Raw genomic sequence first — 16,776 nt, forward strand, 5'->3', positions numbered from 1 at the left:
ATATATATAATAACAAATAACAACGCCAAGAGGAGAAGGGGTTGGCGGGGGGCCAAGCCTGGGGGCGCAAGCAGGCAAGGGATAGTTGAGCCGCCGGCAGAGTCCGCTGCAAGCCCGGAACCTTCTACCTGGGGTCCGGAGAGCCGCGGACAATCCAAGACAGAGCCACGCGCAGACGCACTGCATGCCGGGCCACCAAGGAGGGTCTTCGGGTGGTGTGGGCGTGGCAGGCCCCAAGGAAGAGCCGTCTCGACTGGGTTGGGGACAGGACGCCACATTCACTGGAATGGATAACCAGGCGCCGGTACCTCGCCCCAAATGCTCCCCAGAAGGTTACATGTTCGCTGCCGGGCGGCAGCCAAGCTACGCGCTCGCCCACAGTGTCAGAACGAGCGCTAAACTTGCCGGGAAGTCCCAGGGGGCGTAAGTGCGGCGCCGGCCGGAAGTGCTGCGCCGTCGGCGCAGGGCTCGCCGGGAAATGTAGTCCCTGCGAGCGGCCCGGGGCGGTGGCCGCAAATTCTGCGGCCCTGGCGGCTGATCTGGCGTGGACCCGGGATGGCTGGACCTGGCGGCTCCGGGGGCCCGATCGGGGCCGGGGCCCTGGCAGGTGGCGCGCGGTCCAAGGTAGCCCCCAGCGTGGATTTTGACCACAGCTGCTCGGACAGCGTCGAGTACCTGACCCTCAACTTCGGGCCCTTCGAAACGGTGCATCGCTGGCGGCGCCTCCCGCCCTGCGACGAGTTCGTGGGTGCCCGGTACGGTGGGCTTCGGGGGCGCCTGAGGGCGGGGGTGGGTCTGAAGGTGTCCTAGGCGGAGCCCAGGGGCGAGGCCGGGGCGTGGTGTCCTGGGGTGGAATCTGGTCAGGGGGGGCGGTGATGCTGCCAGGATGGTGTCGGGGTAGGGGGAGGACTTCCGAGAGGGAACCCGGTCCCAGAGCTGGACGACCTGGGGTAGGGTGCTAGAGCTAAGTTGTGTTTGTGGGTATTGGGCTGGGGGCCCTGGTGTTCTGTGGTTGGGTGAGGAGTCCAGAGAGTCTTGGGGCAGTGTGAGGTGTTCCCGCTTGCAAGGTCCTGTGGGGATGCCGGTGAAATTTAGGGGTTTCCATACATCTCAGCAGTGGAGAGGTGTTATCTAAATTGTGCGGCAGCTCTTGTTCTTGGTCCCCTTCCTTGGGTGCCCCCCAGAAGAGTCTTGTCCTCACTGCCCTCCACCCCTTCTTTTTTTCCAGGCGCAGCAAGCACACAGTGGTGGCCTATAAAGATGCCATCTATGTCTTTGGTGGAGACAATGGGTGAGTGAGTGAGCAGCAGGGAGTTTGGACCAGGTAGGGAGAAGCATTGTGGTCAGGGGCTGGGCCTGTGCAGTTCCATGACTGTCCTTTCAGGTATTAGCTAATCTCTCTAAGCCTCAGTTTCCCCATCTGTGAGTTTCCCTGCACTCACCTCCCTGGTCGTGGTGAGGGTTAAATGAGATCCTACACAAAAGGTCCCCAGCACAGCATCCAGCGGGCAGCACATGCTCAGTGTGTGGAAATGTCCCCCTTGTTCTGTGTGATTAGACACAGCCTTGAGAGAAACACATCCAGCCCTGCTGCCAGCCCTGCCCGGCACGTTTCTTTCCCTGCACTTCTCCCCAGGCCTCACTCACAGGCTCACTTTGCAGCTGAAAGATATGGAGGACACAGTTTTTATTTCATGCGTTTTTCACTTTTTGTGACAGTTTTCTCCTGTTGCTATAAACTCCTGGCAAACAACCTTCCTGACAACTGGCTGATGTTCTGTTGGTGGACACACCTCCGTTCACATGGCCGGTTTCTCTGTGTTGAGGGTAGAGTGCTTGCACATGACCAGTTGTGCCCAAGGGTCCTAGCCCTGCCTCTTAGACCCAGCACCTGGCCTGAAGCCCAGGAAGGGTTGGCCTCCTGGTGGCCCTGCAGCCTTGGTCCTGCAGGACTCCATGTTATGCTTATGGGGCGATAGTGGGGTGGTACTGGACCCCACAAGGACCTGCAGACTAGGAAGAAGGGCCTATTTGGGCATAGTCCCTGGCTTCTAGCCTCTCTCCTCCACAGTCTGTTTCCTCAAGAGCAGCCAGAAGGATCCACGTTCAAGTGCAAGTCAGAGCGTGTTCCTCCCAGGCTCATGTCTTGTGCTGTCTCCCCACCTCTCTGGGTCAAAGCTCAAGTCCTCATGACAGGCCCGGAGGCACTGCCCTCTGCTTTCGGTCCCTGGCTGCACTGAGGCCACACTGGCTGCAGGCTACCTTTGGATTATACCAAGCGCCCTCCTGCTCAGGCCCTTACACCACCAGCTGTTCCCTCCTGCCCTACTTCCTGTCCCTTCTCTGCCACTCCTTGTGAGGCCTTCTCTGACTACCTGGATAGTCTGGTGACCATCCTCTCCCTCCCTCTCACGGTCTCCATTTGCCCCGGTAGCACACAAATGTCAGATATTATCCTTCTCCTCTAAGGCAAAGTATGCACTCCTTTCGCCACTGTATCTTAGCACCCAGATGACTTTGTGTTTGTTGGATGAAGGGATGAAGTAAGGACGAGTGTCCACCACAGACAATTACTGGAACCTTAATGAGAATCCCCCAAACCAGAAAAGGCCTTGTGTCCAGCACTGGACAGTGGGTGGGACATGGGGGACCTCTGTCCTCAGGAGTGTCCAGTAGCAGGTAGCGTTTGTGTGACAACTCTATGGCAATAAGAAGAAACATTTTTGCTACATTGTGACACTAAGAAAAGAATACAAACTTGTCTAACTCTAGTTACAACTTCCTGAAGACCCAGTACAAAGAAAGGGCCTTCTGCCATGGTGGTGTGAGGGAGGAATCACATCCCCTCACCAGCTTCCAGGTTCCTGGTTTCCTAGCTTCATGGCCTCAGACCCAGCGTTTCTCTCCCAGGCTGTTTTGCTGTCTGTAAAATAGCGGTGGCTGGGCTCCTGTCCAATTGCTCTTCGTCCCTCATAGGGACAAGGAGATTCTGGTCATGTGAGGGTACAATGGCCAGTGGATTTGTTTTCCATTTTATTGTATCTTTAACACCGTTGTTACGTTGGTTTTGCAATAAAGAAGTGGCAGGAAGACCTGAGAGAAGTGAAGGGCCTCCCTGAGGTGTGGGCACGCGTCTGCATCGCGGTGGTGCAGCCTCACGGGAGGGCGCTGAAATGTGCAAATAGGAGTTTTGGGGTGAGGGCTAAGTGTGGCCTTTGGGCTGTTTCATGCCCTCAGTCAGCTGCCGAGTGGACTCCCGGTGGCCAAGATCATGCTTTGGTCCTGACCCCAGGCAGGCCAGTGGCTGCCTGCGTGGCAATGCTAGTACCCACATCAGCTGGGGAGCCTCCTTCATGGTCACCGTTCTTGTCCCTTGGTTGCCCCACTGATGGTTGTCAGTGGCCCCACACCCCAGCTGCATGCAGTGCCCGTCCCCAGGGTCCTGGTGGAGCAACGTCCTGCACAGCAGACCTGACCAAGGCCACCTCCCCTCTCTCGCTGCCTTTCAGAAAGACGATGCTTAACGACCTGCTGCGCTTCGACGTGAAGGACTGTTCCTGGTGCAGGTGGGTGGCTCCATGCTCCATGGTCCTGCCCGTCCTCCTGGAATATGGTGCCGAGTCCCGGTTGCCAGCACAGTCACTCTCATCATGCAAAGCTAGAGAGAAGCTTCCAAGAGGAGGCAGCCACGGCTCCTGGGATGCCACGGCCAGAGCCACTGTTTTTCTCCATCTCCAGGGTTCCTTTTTCAGTTCACGATTGCAGTTGATTATTCTGAACCTATTAATTAAGATCTGTTTGGTGCATTTGCAGGTCTCTTAATTCTGCCCCAGGAAGGCCCTTCAGTCACAGACCATCTCCCAGGCCAGGGGCTGCTGTCAGATCTGACCTGGGGGTGCCGTTGGCAGATGGGTCCTTCCAGGACCAACTGTGCTGGGGTGGGTGCTGCCCAGGGTTGGCAGCAGTGCTTCCTGTCCCTCCCTGCCCCACAGGGCCCATCTTCTGCACAGGCAGTGGGCAGCATCAAGCCCTGGCCTCCCTCCCACAGGTGCCCTCCCCAGCCACGTGGCCTTGGGCGAGACACTTGCCTCCGCTGAGCACTGCGTGCTCGCACCCGTCTGCAGCAGCCCAGCCCTGCCTTAGAACAGCTCACGGCTGAAGGGGAGAAGTGGCTCCCGGATTGGGAGGCAGTGGGCTTCCTCCTGAGCTTTGCCGTCTGCTCTTGCAGGAGCACAGGTCCCCTGAGCCGCTCATGGAGCCGAGCTCTGCTTGTGTGTGGCCCCCTGGGTCCCCAGCAAGCTGTGTGTGTGGCCACCCGCCAGAGGAAGGCTCAGGAGCTCAAGGGACTGCCCAGCACCCACAGCCACCGAGCCTGGCCCGCAGGGTGGCTCTGCCCTGTGCCACCACCACTGGCATGGGTGTGGCTACAGCAATTGCTGCTGTTCTCCTTGCGCTTGGTTTTATGATGCAGCTAATAGTTACAGATTCATTTTAAAAATCACTCTGAAGACTTTACAATTCTTTGCAAAATTGATTAAGCATAAAAGTGGGAAAAGGAGCCAGCCCCTGGTAAGCACTGTAAATGGGTTTTAATTCAGTGAATGAAAGTTACAGATGCCATGCTGCAGGACACTGTGCAGCTGCTGGGGGCGTGTGTCCATGATCCTAGAGTGGTGTGCGGGCCTGGTCACATTCCACTGTTTAATCGAAAGCCAGTTCTGTAATATCTGCCACTGGTTCCGTGTGAAGAAATTACGCGTAGGGGAGGTGTGCAGGGAAGACCTGTGTTGCAGACAGTGGTTTTGGGGCAATGGGACTATGTGTGAGTTTTAGTGCCTATTGTCTTGTCTTTTCCTTATTGGTAGTTTTTTTTAAGTTTCTATAATGAGACAGGTATCAGCTTCAAAATACAAAAGCAAAGGGAAGCATGGGGTGGCAGGACCGCCACCCCCCCGCTGGCCCTCACCACCCCTGTGCCTGCCCCAGGGCCTTCACCACCGGGACTCCGCCGGCGCCCCGCTACCACCACTCGGCTGTTGTCTATGGGAGCAGCATGTTCGTCTTCGGTGAGCAGCCTGTCACCCCTTGGGCACTGTGCCCCCTCCTGGGCCTGTGGAATCCCTGGCCTCCTGCCACGTGTGGGGGTCACGGACTCAGCTGTGCTTGGCAGGGCCTCTCTGCCACCCCCCAGCTTTGTCTACCAGTCCTCTGAGCTCTGCACTGGGTCAGACCCCTTTATCCCTGACTGTCCTGAGCTCCTGGGGTTGGGCGTCTGCCCTGTGACTGGGCTGGAGCAGGAAGCAGCGTCGCCAGAGCTGGCATGGAAGCAGGTAGCCGCGTCTCTGGGGCTGTGAAGGAGCCCCGGCTTGTGCATTGTGGATGGGGCTGGATGCTGCCTCGCCTCCCGGGGTTCGAAAACTTAAATGCTGCCTTTGAGCGTAACAGCTTCTCACTCTCTTTACCCAGGAGGCTACACTGGGGACATTTATTCCAATTCTAATTTGAAGAATAAAAATGACCTGTTTGAATACAAGTTTGCGACTGGCCAGTGGACGGAGTGGAAAATTGAAGGACGGTGAGAGACTCTGCTGAAACCCTGGGGACCAGGCGGGGTCCCTGGGGGCAGCCCGGGATCTGCCCCCTGTGGCGTGGCGGATGAGGAGCCCGAGGGCACGCAGCCCGGGGAGCTGGTGATGATGCCCAGCTGTCAGGCTCCCTCCTTGCTGGAGAGACCCGGATGTACTGCTCATGGGCGCAGCTCGGGTCTGGCTTGGCTGGCACCTCCTCTGATATTTTGGTGGCTACAGGGAGAGGACTCTGTGCCTGTGTGGGTGTCTGAACTCCTCTTCCAGCGGCTGCCTGCGCCTTACACCTCTGGTGCTGGTGCTTTTTCCCAGTGCCCCAGTGGGAGCCCTCGAGCCCCAGCGCCAGGCGGACGTGGCCATGCAGTCCAGCCATGGCCTCTACAGTGGCTGCGTGGGGCTGGGAGGCTCGGGGCTGTGCTGGCGGCCTCAGTCCTCACTTCCCCTTCATGCGTCAGGCTGCCAGTTGCCAGATCAGCCCACGGGGCCACCGTGTACAGTGACAAGCTGTGGATCTTTGCCGGCTATGACGGCAATGCCAGGTAGGTGGTGGCCCGGCCCATGCGCTCACCTCCGAGGGTATCAAGGAGCAGAGTGGGCCTTCCTGGCACTCAGGACTCAGAGCGCCACTCAGTCTGGGGGTTTCTCTGGAGGCGTGTGGGGGGAAGGGGAAGCGGGAGGTGAGGGCCACTGGGTGGAGCCCCCTGACCTGACCTCGTGGCCCCTTGCATTGCTCGAATGTGGAGCCTCAGGGCCGCAGGCAGGAGTCACGCTGAGGGGCCAGGTGGGCGGTGGGTGGGTGGCCCCAGGGCCCCAGCTCTTCCCTAGGTCTTAGGCGTGTTCTGCTTTCATTCAGAAAATTGGCTTGATGTGTTTTTCTGAATCCAAAAGTAGCATGTGCTAGTTCCCCAAAGCTAGCATCACAGAGACTCCTAACACCGCAGTGGTGGAAGTGGTGTCCATGGTATCTGTGGTCCTCTTCCCACCCAGGGGGACTCTGAGTGAGGGGCTGGCCCTGCCACTCTGCCCAGATGCCGTGCCTGGGTGGGTGGGGGGCCTGGCACAGTCCCCCCCAACCCCTGAAGCTCCCACTTCATAACTGCACAATGTCCCCTAACCCACATGGCAGGCTGTTCTTCCCTTGGAGCCATCCCTTCCAGCCCAGGACCAGGCTCACCCTGACAGCCAAGAGGTCCTGACCCCTCAACCTCTCTGTCCCTTTTTTAAATAATTTTTTTTACATGTTGAGAGAAACTTCTCTAGTAATAAACTATAGAAATGATCTCTGAAAGTATGGTGTTTCCTCACCTCATGCAGGTTGAACGACATGTGGACAATCGGCCTCCGGGACCGGGAGCTCACCTGCTGGGAGGAGGTGCGGGGCACGGGGAGCCGGGTGGGGGCAGAGGCTGCTTTCTCCCCCGAGCCTCACTGTCCCACTGACCTCCTGGCTCACCCTCATGACTGATTCCAGCAGTGGCTGCATAGTGACTAAAGTCTCCTCACCTCAGACAGGCAGAGCGCCACGTGCGAGGCATGCGTTTTTTTGTTGTTGTTGTTTTTGAGATAGAGTCTCACTTTGTTGCTGAGGCCAGAGTGCCGTGGCATCAGCCTCACTCACAGCAACCTTGAACTCCTGGGCTCAAGTGATCCTGCTGCCTCAGCCTCCCGAGTAGCTGGGACTACAGGCATGCACCACCATGCCCGGCTAATTTTTTCTATATATTTTAGTTGGCCAATTAATTTCTTTCTATTTTTAGTAGAGACGGGGTCTCGCTCTTGCTCAGGCTGGTTTCGAACTCCTGAGCTCAAATGATCCTCCCGCCTCAGCCTCCCAGAGTGCTAGGATTACAGGCATGAGCCTCCGTGCCTGGCCAAGGCATGTGGCTGTGGTCTAATCTACCCTCATTTCAATGTAGTGAGGGCAACATGCTGACCACACCCTGCTCACTGGGGTCCCCAGGCATTCTTGCCCCTGGAGATATGTCTGATTTTGGCCCCTGATGATTTCAGCCCCAACTGTTTGAAACTGGGCCCTTTTCGGTGGATAAGATAGAGCTATAAGATGTTCTTATAAAAAAAGAATACTGAAGCCTTATCCACGGAAGTTTCAAGAATGCATGTGAGGGCCGGGCGCAGTGGCTTACGCCTGTAATCCTAGCACTCTGGGAGGCCAGGGCAGGTGGATTGCTCGAGGTCAGGAGTTCAAAACCAGCCTGAGCAAGAGTGAGACCCCATCTCTACTATAAATAGAAAGAAATTAATTGGCCAACTAACACATATAGAAAAAATTAGCCGGGCATGGTGGCGCATGCCTGTAGTCCCAGCTACTCGGGAGGCTGAGGTAGGAGGATCGCTTGAGCCCAGGAGTTTGAGGTTGCTGTGAGCTAGGCTGATGCCACGGCACTCACTCTAGCCTGGGCAACACAGCGAGACTCTGTCTCAAAAAAAAAAAAAAAAAAAAGAATACATGTGAGGCCGATTATGGTGGCTCAGGCCTGTAATCCTAGCACTGGGAGGCCAAGGCAGGAGGATCGCTTGAGCTCAGGTGTTCGAAACCAGCCTGAGCAAGAGTGAGACCCTGTCTCTACTACAAATAGAAAAATTAGCCAGGTGTGGTGGCACCTATAGTCCTAGCTACTTGGGAGGCCGAGGCAGGAGGATTGCTTGAGCCCAGGAGTTGGAGGCTGCAGTGAGCTATGATGAGGCCACTCCACTCCAGCCTGGGGGACAGAGTGAGACCCTGCTCCCCAAAAACAAAAAAGGATAAAGGTAGTCTCAGCTCAGTGGTCAGAGTAAGTTGAGGTGTGAGCCGGGTCCTGTGAGGCCGCAGCTGTGCTGCTCTCCCAATCCAGGTGGCCCAGAGTGGTGAAATCCCGCCATCCTGCTGCAACTTCCCTGTGGCTGTGTGCCGGGACAAGATGTTTGTGTTCTCGGGACAGAGTGGAGCCAAGATAACCAACAACCTCTTCCAGTTTGAATTCAAGGACAAGACGTGAGTGCCCTGGTGCAGGGGGTAGGGGAAGGCAGTCAACACCCTTGCCTGCAGCTGGGAGCCACAGTAACCATCCTTGCGGGGCGGCATCCAGCAGGTGCTTACAGCCTGGAGCAGGGGAGCGTGGTGCCCTCAGCAGGCCCTGGGCAATGGCTGCAGCTCAGCAAGACAGGCACGGGCAGGGAGGCCCCCTCTGAGCGTGGAAGATGGCCCTTGCCCAGTGAATAGGTTGGCCACCAATGACAAACGCAGCCAGCACAGATCTCACGTGATGGCAGAAGACCCCGCGGCTGTGCAGGCTCTGACTTACGCTGCCCTTGCTGCTAGCTGGCCCTCGACCCCTGCCATGGAGCTGGCCTGTGGCTCTGGGAGCGAGTGGCGGAGAGGGAACAGGAGTGTTAGCTGTGGGTCAAGGGGGCTTGGGAGCTGCCCTGAAGGCCAGGGGTGGGCAGGAGGAAGGGCAGGGAAGCCCAGGCAGAGGAACCGCTGAGTGACTGGGGTCAGCATGCAGCCAGGATCTGTCCTGAGTCTTAGTGAACTCTGCAGAAGAGGGGACTTGCTGGGAGGTGCCGGGACTCCTGGGGGTGGAGGGTGTGTGGAGCAGCGTCGGGGGCCAGGCAACTCCCAGGCAGTGGCACCCTCCAGCGGGACGGCGTGCTTGTGCACAGCTCCACTCCCAGAGTGGGACTGCCTGGCAGGTCAGCTGCCACCCCTCCCAGAAGGGTCACTGTCACTGCTGCCTGCTCTGTGGCGGGGAGTGGAGGGGACTCTGGCAGGACCCGATGGTGGGCCATGTGGAGCCAGGCAGGGCTGGTGCCAGAGCTGGACAGGGCAAGAGACTCTGGGCACACATCCAGGTCCTCCCTCTAGACCCTGGGCTGGTCACCATGGGGACCCAGGGGGACTTCCCAGTGGGGGCCTGCTGTGGGGAGGCCATGTGGGGAACAGGGGCCCACGCCCCAGCAGTGGCTCACTGTCGTGTACCCCTAGATGGACACGCATCCCCACTGAGCACCTGCTCCGGGGCTCCCCCCCACCCCCACAGCGGCGCTACGGGCACACCATGGTGGCCTTTGACCGCCACCTCTATGTGTTTGGGGGTGCGGCTGACAACACACTGCCCAATGAGCTCCACTGCTACGATGTGGACTTCCAGACTTGGGAGGTCGTGCAGCCCAGCGCCGACAGCGAGGTGAGTGATGTCAGGCCTCGGCGCCGTGGAGGTGCCCAGGGCGTCTGACCGCTGGCTGGATGCCAGGGGCCCCCACCTGCTGCCACCTTCTCCCCGGCTCGTCAGTCACGGCTGTGGGGCCTCCCAGGGGTCCAGACGGCCACCAGAGTAGGGCCGGCATGTGCACCTGCCCCTTGGGCCCTCGAGCCCCACCCGTCCCGCAGCCAGCAGCCCTGAACAGACCACAGCCCGCCACGCCTGCGCACTGAGCGGCAGACCCTTCCCGGAGTTGGCCTCACCTCTGGCCGGCCCACACCCTGGCAGTGGGCGCCCTCCCGCTCCGGGGCTCTTCCCTCCCCCGCCCCCACAGTGCTCCTGGGCGGGATGGCTCGCTTGCCGACCCGCACACCTGCACGTCCCTGCCTCCAGGTCAGCGGGGCTGAGCTGCCCGAGCGAGCATCTGCTTTGGAGGAGGCACCCACCCTGACCTGCGAGGAGCGGGGCAGCTTCAAGAAGTCCCGAGACGTGTTCGGCCTGGATTTCGGCTCCGCCTCAGCCAGGCCACCCGTGCAGCCAGCCTCAGAGGTACTGGCCGCAGCGGGTCCTGTGAGCAGCCTCAGAGAAGGACTGTCTCAGGGTCACTCCTGGCCCTGCAGACGAGGCACAGGGCCAGGAGCCCATGCCCTGCTGCTGGGCTACAGCCCCAGGGCCCTGCGGCAGGGGCAGGCCTCTGGGGCCAGCACAGCCCACTGTCCTCTGCGGGGCTCCACGCACGGCCAGGCCTGCCCCTCACCCACAGAGCGCTGCCTCCCACCGGAGCCTGTGCCTGCAGCTGGGGGCGCTCGCCCTCAGGGACCGTGCTCTCTGGCCCTACCCCACACACCTGCCTTGTCCCTTCCCCAGCTGCCCAGCGGGAGGCTCTTCCACGCGGCCGCTGTCATCTCGGACGCCATGTACATCTTTGGGGGCACCGTGGACAACAACATCCGCAGTGGGGAAATGTACAGGTTCCAGGTGGGGCTCGGGGACCTGCAGGGCCATCTGGGGTGGACAGGGCCCCCAGGACAGGGAACTGAGGCCCCGTGTCGGGGCGGAGCTTGTGCAAGGCTGAGTCTGGCAGCTGGGGAGGGAGACTCTAGGTTGAGGGCAGGCTGAGGTGACACTAGGGGTGGAGGAACTTCATGCTTGGGGCACGTGGGTGATGTGGGGCTCACATGGGGCCCAGAGGAGAGCAAAGCAGAGCCGGGCTGACAAGAAGGCAGCCCCTGCCCAAGCCCGCTGGAGCAGGTGGTCACGGTGGGGTCCGCGGGAATAGTGGGTCGGGGACAACTTGTGCGGGAGATCGGGCTGTGTTGGCAGGGACAGCACAAGTGCACGGGTCCAGGCATAGAGAGGAGATGGCCCAGCGGAAGAGGAGCCCCCAGGCACGGGGCGACCAGGGCAGTCTGTGCCTGGGGGTGAGGAGGCAGCCGCTTCCCCTCCCCACCAGGCCCACCCGCCTCCTGGGCCCCGGGGGTTTGTATGGGCCAGTGGGGACCCCAGGGTCAGCCTGCATGGCCACAGTGGGCCGCCCTGCTGTCTCCGGTGTCTGGCAACACTGGCGTGCCCTCTTGCAGTTCTCCTGCTACCCCAAGTGCACGCTGCACGAGGACTACGGGCGGCTGTGGGAGAGCCGCCAGTTCTGCGACGTGGAGTTCGTGCTGGGTGAGGTGGGTGCCCTCCGGCACGCGAGGCCCCTCTGCTGTGCCCATGGAGCAGGAGCGTGATCCTCAGAGGCTCGGCTGCCTGCCCAGTGCTGCCTGCCCTGGCCAGCCAGGCCTTGCACCCATGCCTTGTTTGTTGTGCAGAAGGAGGAGTGTGTGCAGGGCCACGTGGCCATCGTCACCGCGAGGAGCCGCTGGCTCCGCAGGAAGATTGTACAGGCCCGGGAGTGGCTGCCTCAGGTGAGGCGCCCGTTCTGCCCGCCCTGACTGAGCAGCTCGATCCCTTGTCCCCTGGGTGCCCCCAAGCTCCCTTCTTCTCTGCGCAGAAGCTGGAGGAAGAAGCAGCCTCAGCTCCCAAGGAGGCCGCGGGCATGGCTGCGGGGGGAGGCCGGCCGCCCCTGCTGCGCGTGGCCATCCCAGAGGCCGAGGCCCGGCCCTTCGAGGTGCTCATGCAGTTTCTCTACACCGACAAGATCAAATACCCGAGGAAAGGTCCGCCTAGGGTAGGGGTGGAGTGGGAACAGGGTGGGGTCTGGCAGCAGAGCCAGAGGGTGGGTGCTGCTGGCCTCACCTTACAGATGGGCCCCGTGAGGCTCAGAGGCTACAGTCACTTTTTTTTTTTTGAGACAGAGTCTCACTTTGTTGCCCAGGCTAGAGTGAGTGCCGAGGCGTCAGCCTAGCTCACAGCCTCAAACTCCTGGGCTCAAGCGATCCTGCTGCCTCAGCGAGTAGCTGGGACTACAGGCATGCGCCACCATGCCCGGCTAATTTTTTCTATATATATTAGTTGGCCAATTAATTTCTTTCTATTTATAGTAGAGACGGGGTCTCGCTCTTGCTCAGGCTGGTTTTGAACTCCTGACCTCAAGCGATCTGCCTGCCTCGGCCTCCCAGAGTGCTAGGATTACAGGTGTGAGCCACCGCGCCCGGCTGCCGCGGTCACTCTTGATCACCTGTGATCTCAGCAGCCAGCATGTGGCTGAGCTGCCATCTGAGGCCCCCAAAGGCTATTTTCCCACCTAGTAACCCTGAATCACATTTGTCCATGGAGGGAGCCCCGTACCCTGGGCTCCTGTCTTGCCCTTCCCGGGGTCCCCAAGACTCAGGAATTCTGGGCCGCAGGCCACGTGGAGGACGTGCTGCTCATCATGGACGTGTACAAGTTGGCGCTAAGCTTCCAGCTGTGTCGCCTGGAGCAGCTGTGCCGGCAGTACATCGAGGCCTCCGTGGACCTGCAGAACGTGCTGGCTGTGTGTGAGGGCGCCGCCCGGCTGCAGCTGGGCCAGCTCAAGGTGCGGGCAGGGTTCCGGGGCAGCCAGGCCCTGCTGTGCGGGGTGGGTAATGCCCAGGCCGAGCCCCGCCCTGCCCACCCCTGCGAGCTCCTCGCCCAGCCTGGGATCCTGGCTTGACTCTGCCTGCCTGCCCATGCCTGTCTGTCCCAGGAGCATTGCCTGAACTTCGTGGTGAAGGAGTCCCACTTCAACCAGGTGATCATGATGAAGGAGTTCGAGCGCCTCTCATCCCCACTGATCGTGGAGATAGTGCGGCGGAAGCAGCAGCCACTCCCTCGCGCCCCCTCGGACCAGCCCATGGACATCGGTAGGGAGCCCCTGCCGCCCTTCCCTGGGGGTGGAAGGGATGGTGTCCATCTTGGGCAGGAGACCTGGGAACCGCAGAGAGCACCTGCCAGGCCCTCGGGGCCTGGGGCGGACACAGTCCCTCTTTCTGGCTGGGATGCTGGGCCTGACGGCCCAGGGTCACAGTGATGGGTCGCTGTGTCTCTGCTGGGCACAGTGAGGGTCAGAACAGCCACAGACCTCGTTCGCCTGCTGCCTCCTCGGCCCCACCTAGCAGGAATGAGTATTACAGCTCTTTCCTCTGCCAGCCCTCCCTGGGGACTGCTGATGCCTGGAGACCCCAGAGGCCTGGGGGGGCCAGCATGGGGGCACAGTGGGCTGTCTTGGAAGAGCAGACATTGGGGGCCAAGCAAGCCTGAGAGCCGTGTTTGAGGCGCAGTGCTTGAGTCAGCTTGGGGGACCGAAGGAGAAGAGGACAGGGCTGGTGGCGCCTCAGTGCCAGAGTGAGGCCCGTGCCCGAGGGAATCTTTGCTCAGGGCAGCATCGTGGGCAGATGTGTGGGAGGCGACGCCCGTGAGGTCCCTAGACCAGAATCCAAAGCTGCCCCAAGCTCAGAGTGTGCTGGTGGTGTGGGGGCACCTGCTCAGGTCCCTCCACACCCCCAGGCACATCTCTGATCCAGGACATGAAGGCATACCTGGAGGGGGCGGGCGCGGAGTTCTGTGACATCACGCTGCTGCTGGACGGCCACCCTCGGCCAGCCCACAAGGCCATCCTGGCTGCCCGCTCCAGGTGTGTGCCGGAGGGCAGGGCAGGGCAGGGCAGGGCAGGCCTGGTGCCGGCTGCATCCTCTGAGAGCGGGGTCTGCGGCCCTCTGTGTGCAGCTACTTTGAGGCCATGTTCCGGTCCTTCATGCCCGAGGACGGGCAGGTGAACATCTCCATTGGGGAGATGGTGCCCAGCAGGCAGGCCTTCGAGTCGATGCTGCGCTACATCTACTATGGCGAGGTCAACATGCCCCCCGAGGACTCCCTGCATCCTTGTGCCGAGGGCACTCCTCCCTCCCAGTCACTGCTGAGGGGTCCCGATGCCCACCGTGGGCCGCTTTGAGGCCCAGCTGCCCTGTCTTGGCCGGGCGTCCCGGGCCCAGCGCCTCACGCCGGAGGATTTGCTGGGGCCGTGCTGGGCTGGTGTCTGAAACGCTCAGGCCAGCTGGGAGGGTTCGCAGCCAAGAGGGACGGGTGGGTTCTCGACCCCACGATGGCCTGGAGCATGTGGTTGTCATTGCCCCGAGACAGGCGAGCACACGTGTGGGGCACCTCCTAGTACTTCACTTCAGTAGGGTGTGAGGCGGCCCTTCCCTTCAGGGATCTGTGGGGCCCTGGAGTGGTTCTGGGGACACGAGTTGTGGTTTTCCTTGGATCTGGAATGTGGCCTTTGACCCACTGAGAGGTTCTGAGCCCATTTAGAGAGGGTGCCAGTGTCAGGGCTGGATCGGAGCCTCGGCCCTGGTGGGTGAGGGGCTCCACCGCACTGTCGGGGAGGAGGGCAGCTGGGTGTGAGGACGGGCTTCCTGTGGCTGTCAGTTCCTTAACGGCCCCCAGCTACCTGTTCGCGGCTCCCTACTACTACGGCTTCTACAACAACCGGCTGCAGGCGTACTGCAAGCAGAACCTGGAGATGAACGTGACAGTGCAGAACGTGCTGCAGGTGGCTCCACGGCGCCTGTTGGGGGGAGGGGGGCAGATGTGGGGGCAGCACCTCAAGGTCCTGCCGTTGCAGATCCTGGAGGCGGCCGACAAGACACAGGCGCTGGACATGAAGCGGCACTGCCTGCACATCATCGTGCACCAGTTCACCAAGGTCAGGGCTGAGGCCTCCCCTTCAGCTGCCTCCCTGCTTCCCCTTGGCAGTGGCCATGGCCAGGCGGAGGAGGGGTGCCTGGGCGCCAGGAGGGGTGCGGTCGTGGGCTGTGGGGACAAGGTGGGCAGAGCAGCCTGCCACTGGCCACTGCTCAGGCTCATCCCTGGAGCTGGCCTGAGCCCTGAGCGAGTCCAGCCCCGGAGGACTCTGTTGCCCACCTGGCCCTTGTGTGGATCCGGTCCCATCTGGTCCCGGCCTTCTGGTTGCCTCGGCAGGTCTCCAAGCTGCCCACGCTTCGGTCGCTGAGCCAGCAGCTGCTGCTTGACATCATAGACTCTCTGGCCTCCCACATCTCCGACAAGCAGTGTGCAGAGCTGGGCGCCGACATCTGAGGCCCTGCGGTGCCCACCCAGCATAAAGAGTCACTGTACTTGCCTGCCCGCCCTACCCACCGCGGGGACTGCCCCGGCCACACTCGTGCCTGCAGCAGAGGGGTGCACAGAGGAGGTCCCATGGGGAGCAGATAGGGAAGCAGGTCCCTCCCCAGCCAGCCCCTCTCCTGGAGCAGAGGTGCAGGTGGGAGGCCACAGCTCAGTGATGGGGACAGCACCCGGAAGTGGGGAGAGCCCAGGGAGCCATGGCCTTGGGCCTCCAACCCAGCAGGGCCTGGGCATGGGCTTTGGGGGCTTGGCATGGCCCCCTGGCCTGGGAATGTTGTAGATCCAGGGTCCTGTTGCCAAGGCCCCTCTAGTGTGGGGGAGGGGGCTTAGCAGAATCGCTGCCCTACCAAGGAGTTCACCTGGGCTGCACCCGCCCCCTCACCCTCACTGAGGTCAGCGCAAGGGGCCCCTCCTCCTGCCCTCAGTTTGTAACTGGGGACCCATGGTGGGCAGGTCTGAAGGGCCCTGTGGTCAGCTCGCAACCAACAGGCCAGCCATGCTGGGCTGGGCCTGGCTTCCAGATGGGCTGTAGGAGGTGCTGCCCGGTCTCTGTGTCCCTCACTATTTATTCTGTCATAGACATGCCTCCATTAAAGCCACAGCAGTGCTACCCACCTCACTCGCCTTGCTAGCAGTCTGCCCCTGGCCTCTGGCCCTCAGCTCCTCGCTGTCCTGCAGCTGAGGACTGGCTCTGTGGCCGGAGGGTGTGGCAGCCCTCTAGACATGGCTTCAGCCAGTCTTCCCTGTTTCTCTGTACATCTTGTCAACAGCTCCCTGGGGCTACCCAGTCACATGAGGGAGAAGGGACCGTGGGCGGCATCCAGGCTGCCCCTGCCCTGGTGCTCTGCCGTGCTCCTGCGCCATCCTGTTGGCTCGGGGGCAGGGGCTGACCTCCCACCTGGGCTAGGAGCCAAAGACAGGCTCGCGCATCCTCCCGTTGCTCTAGAGAAGGTCCTGTGTGGGTCCCGGCTGCCACAGAACCAGAGCTCGCCTGGGGGAAATGAGCTGCTCTCCTGGCCTTAGAGTTCATCTCCTTGCCCTGGCTGTGCCCCACACAAACATGGCCTTGCCACCGCCCCAGCCGTACTGCCCCGGGGGGCCCTGCATGGTACAGTGGCACCCATAGCCAATGGCAGCAGGCCCGAGAAGCCAGGCCGCAGGCTAGCAAGTGGCCTGTGCCAGATGAGCTGAGAATGAGGAAGGAGCAGGAGCTGAGGCAGAGGGCTGAGCTGTGGGCGTCCTCTGACGGTGAGAGTGTGCCAGCACCTGGAAAACTTCCAGACTGGGTGAGAGTCACTCATGGTGGGGCCATGGAGCCACCCACCCAGAGTGCCACACCCCCACGGGGTGGCCTCGAGGCATCCATGAACTGCACCTACAAGTCCTGCCCTACACCGACCCTTGTAACTGGTCCCCAACTGTCTCTCAGACACGATAAAGTTACA

At 61.0% G+C, this 16,776-nt stretch overlaps 1 protein-coding gene across 1 annotated transcript; it reads left to right on the top strand.

The window, feature by feature from the left end:
- Positions 1-457: 457 nt before the first annotated feature.
- LZTR1 (leucine zipper like post translational regulator 1) lies at positions 458-15,945 on the top strand. Its single transcript, XM_012776661.2, has 21 exons — positions 458-755; positions 1,229-1,291; positions 3,510-3,566; positions 4,987-5,066; positions 5,467-5,575; positions 6,041-6,124; positions 6,900-6,957; positions 8,438-8,577; positions 9,568-9,769; positions 10,178-10,333; positions 10,652-10,762; positions 11,365-11,457; positions 11,596-11,691; positions 11,778-11,943; positions 12,574-12,743; positions 12,894-13,050; positions 13,694-13,820; positions 13,913-14,062; positions 14,633-14,738; positions 14,811-14,891; positions 15,167-15,945. The coding sequence occupies exons 1-21, from the start codon at positions 556-558 to the stop codon at positions 15,281-15,283; spliced, it is 2,523 nt and encodes an 840-aa protein (XP_012632115.1). The 5' UTR covers positions 458-555; the 3' UTR covers positions 15,284-15,945.
- The last annotated feature ends 831 nt before the right edge of the window (positions 15,946-16,776 follow it).

This window comes from Microcebus murinus, chromosome 22 (assembly GCF_040939455.1).
Source record: "Microcebus murinus isolate Inina chromosome 22, M.murinus_Inina_mat1.0, whole genome shotgun sequence".
Lineage (NCBI taxonomy): Eukaryota > Metazoa > Chordata > Mammalia > Primates > Cheirogaleidae > Microcebus > Microcebus murinus.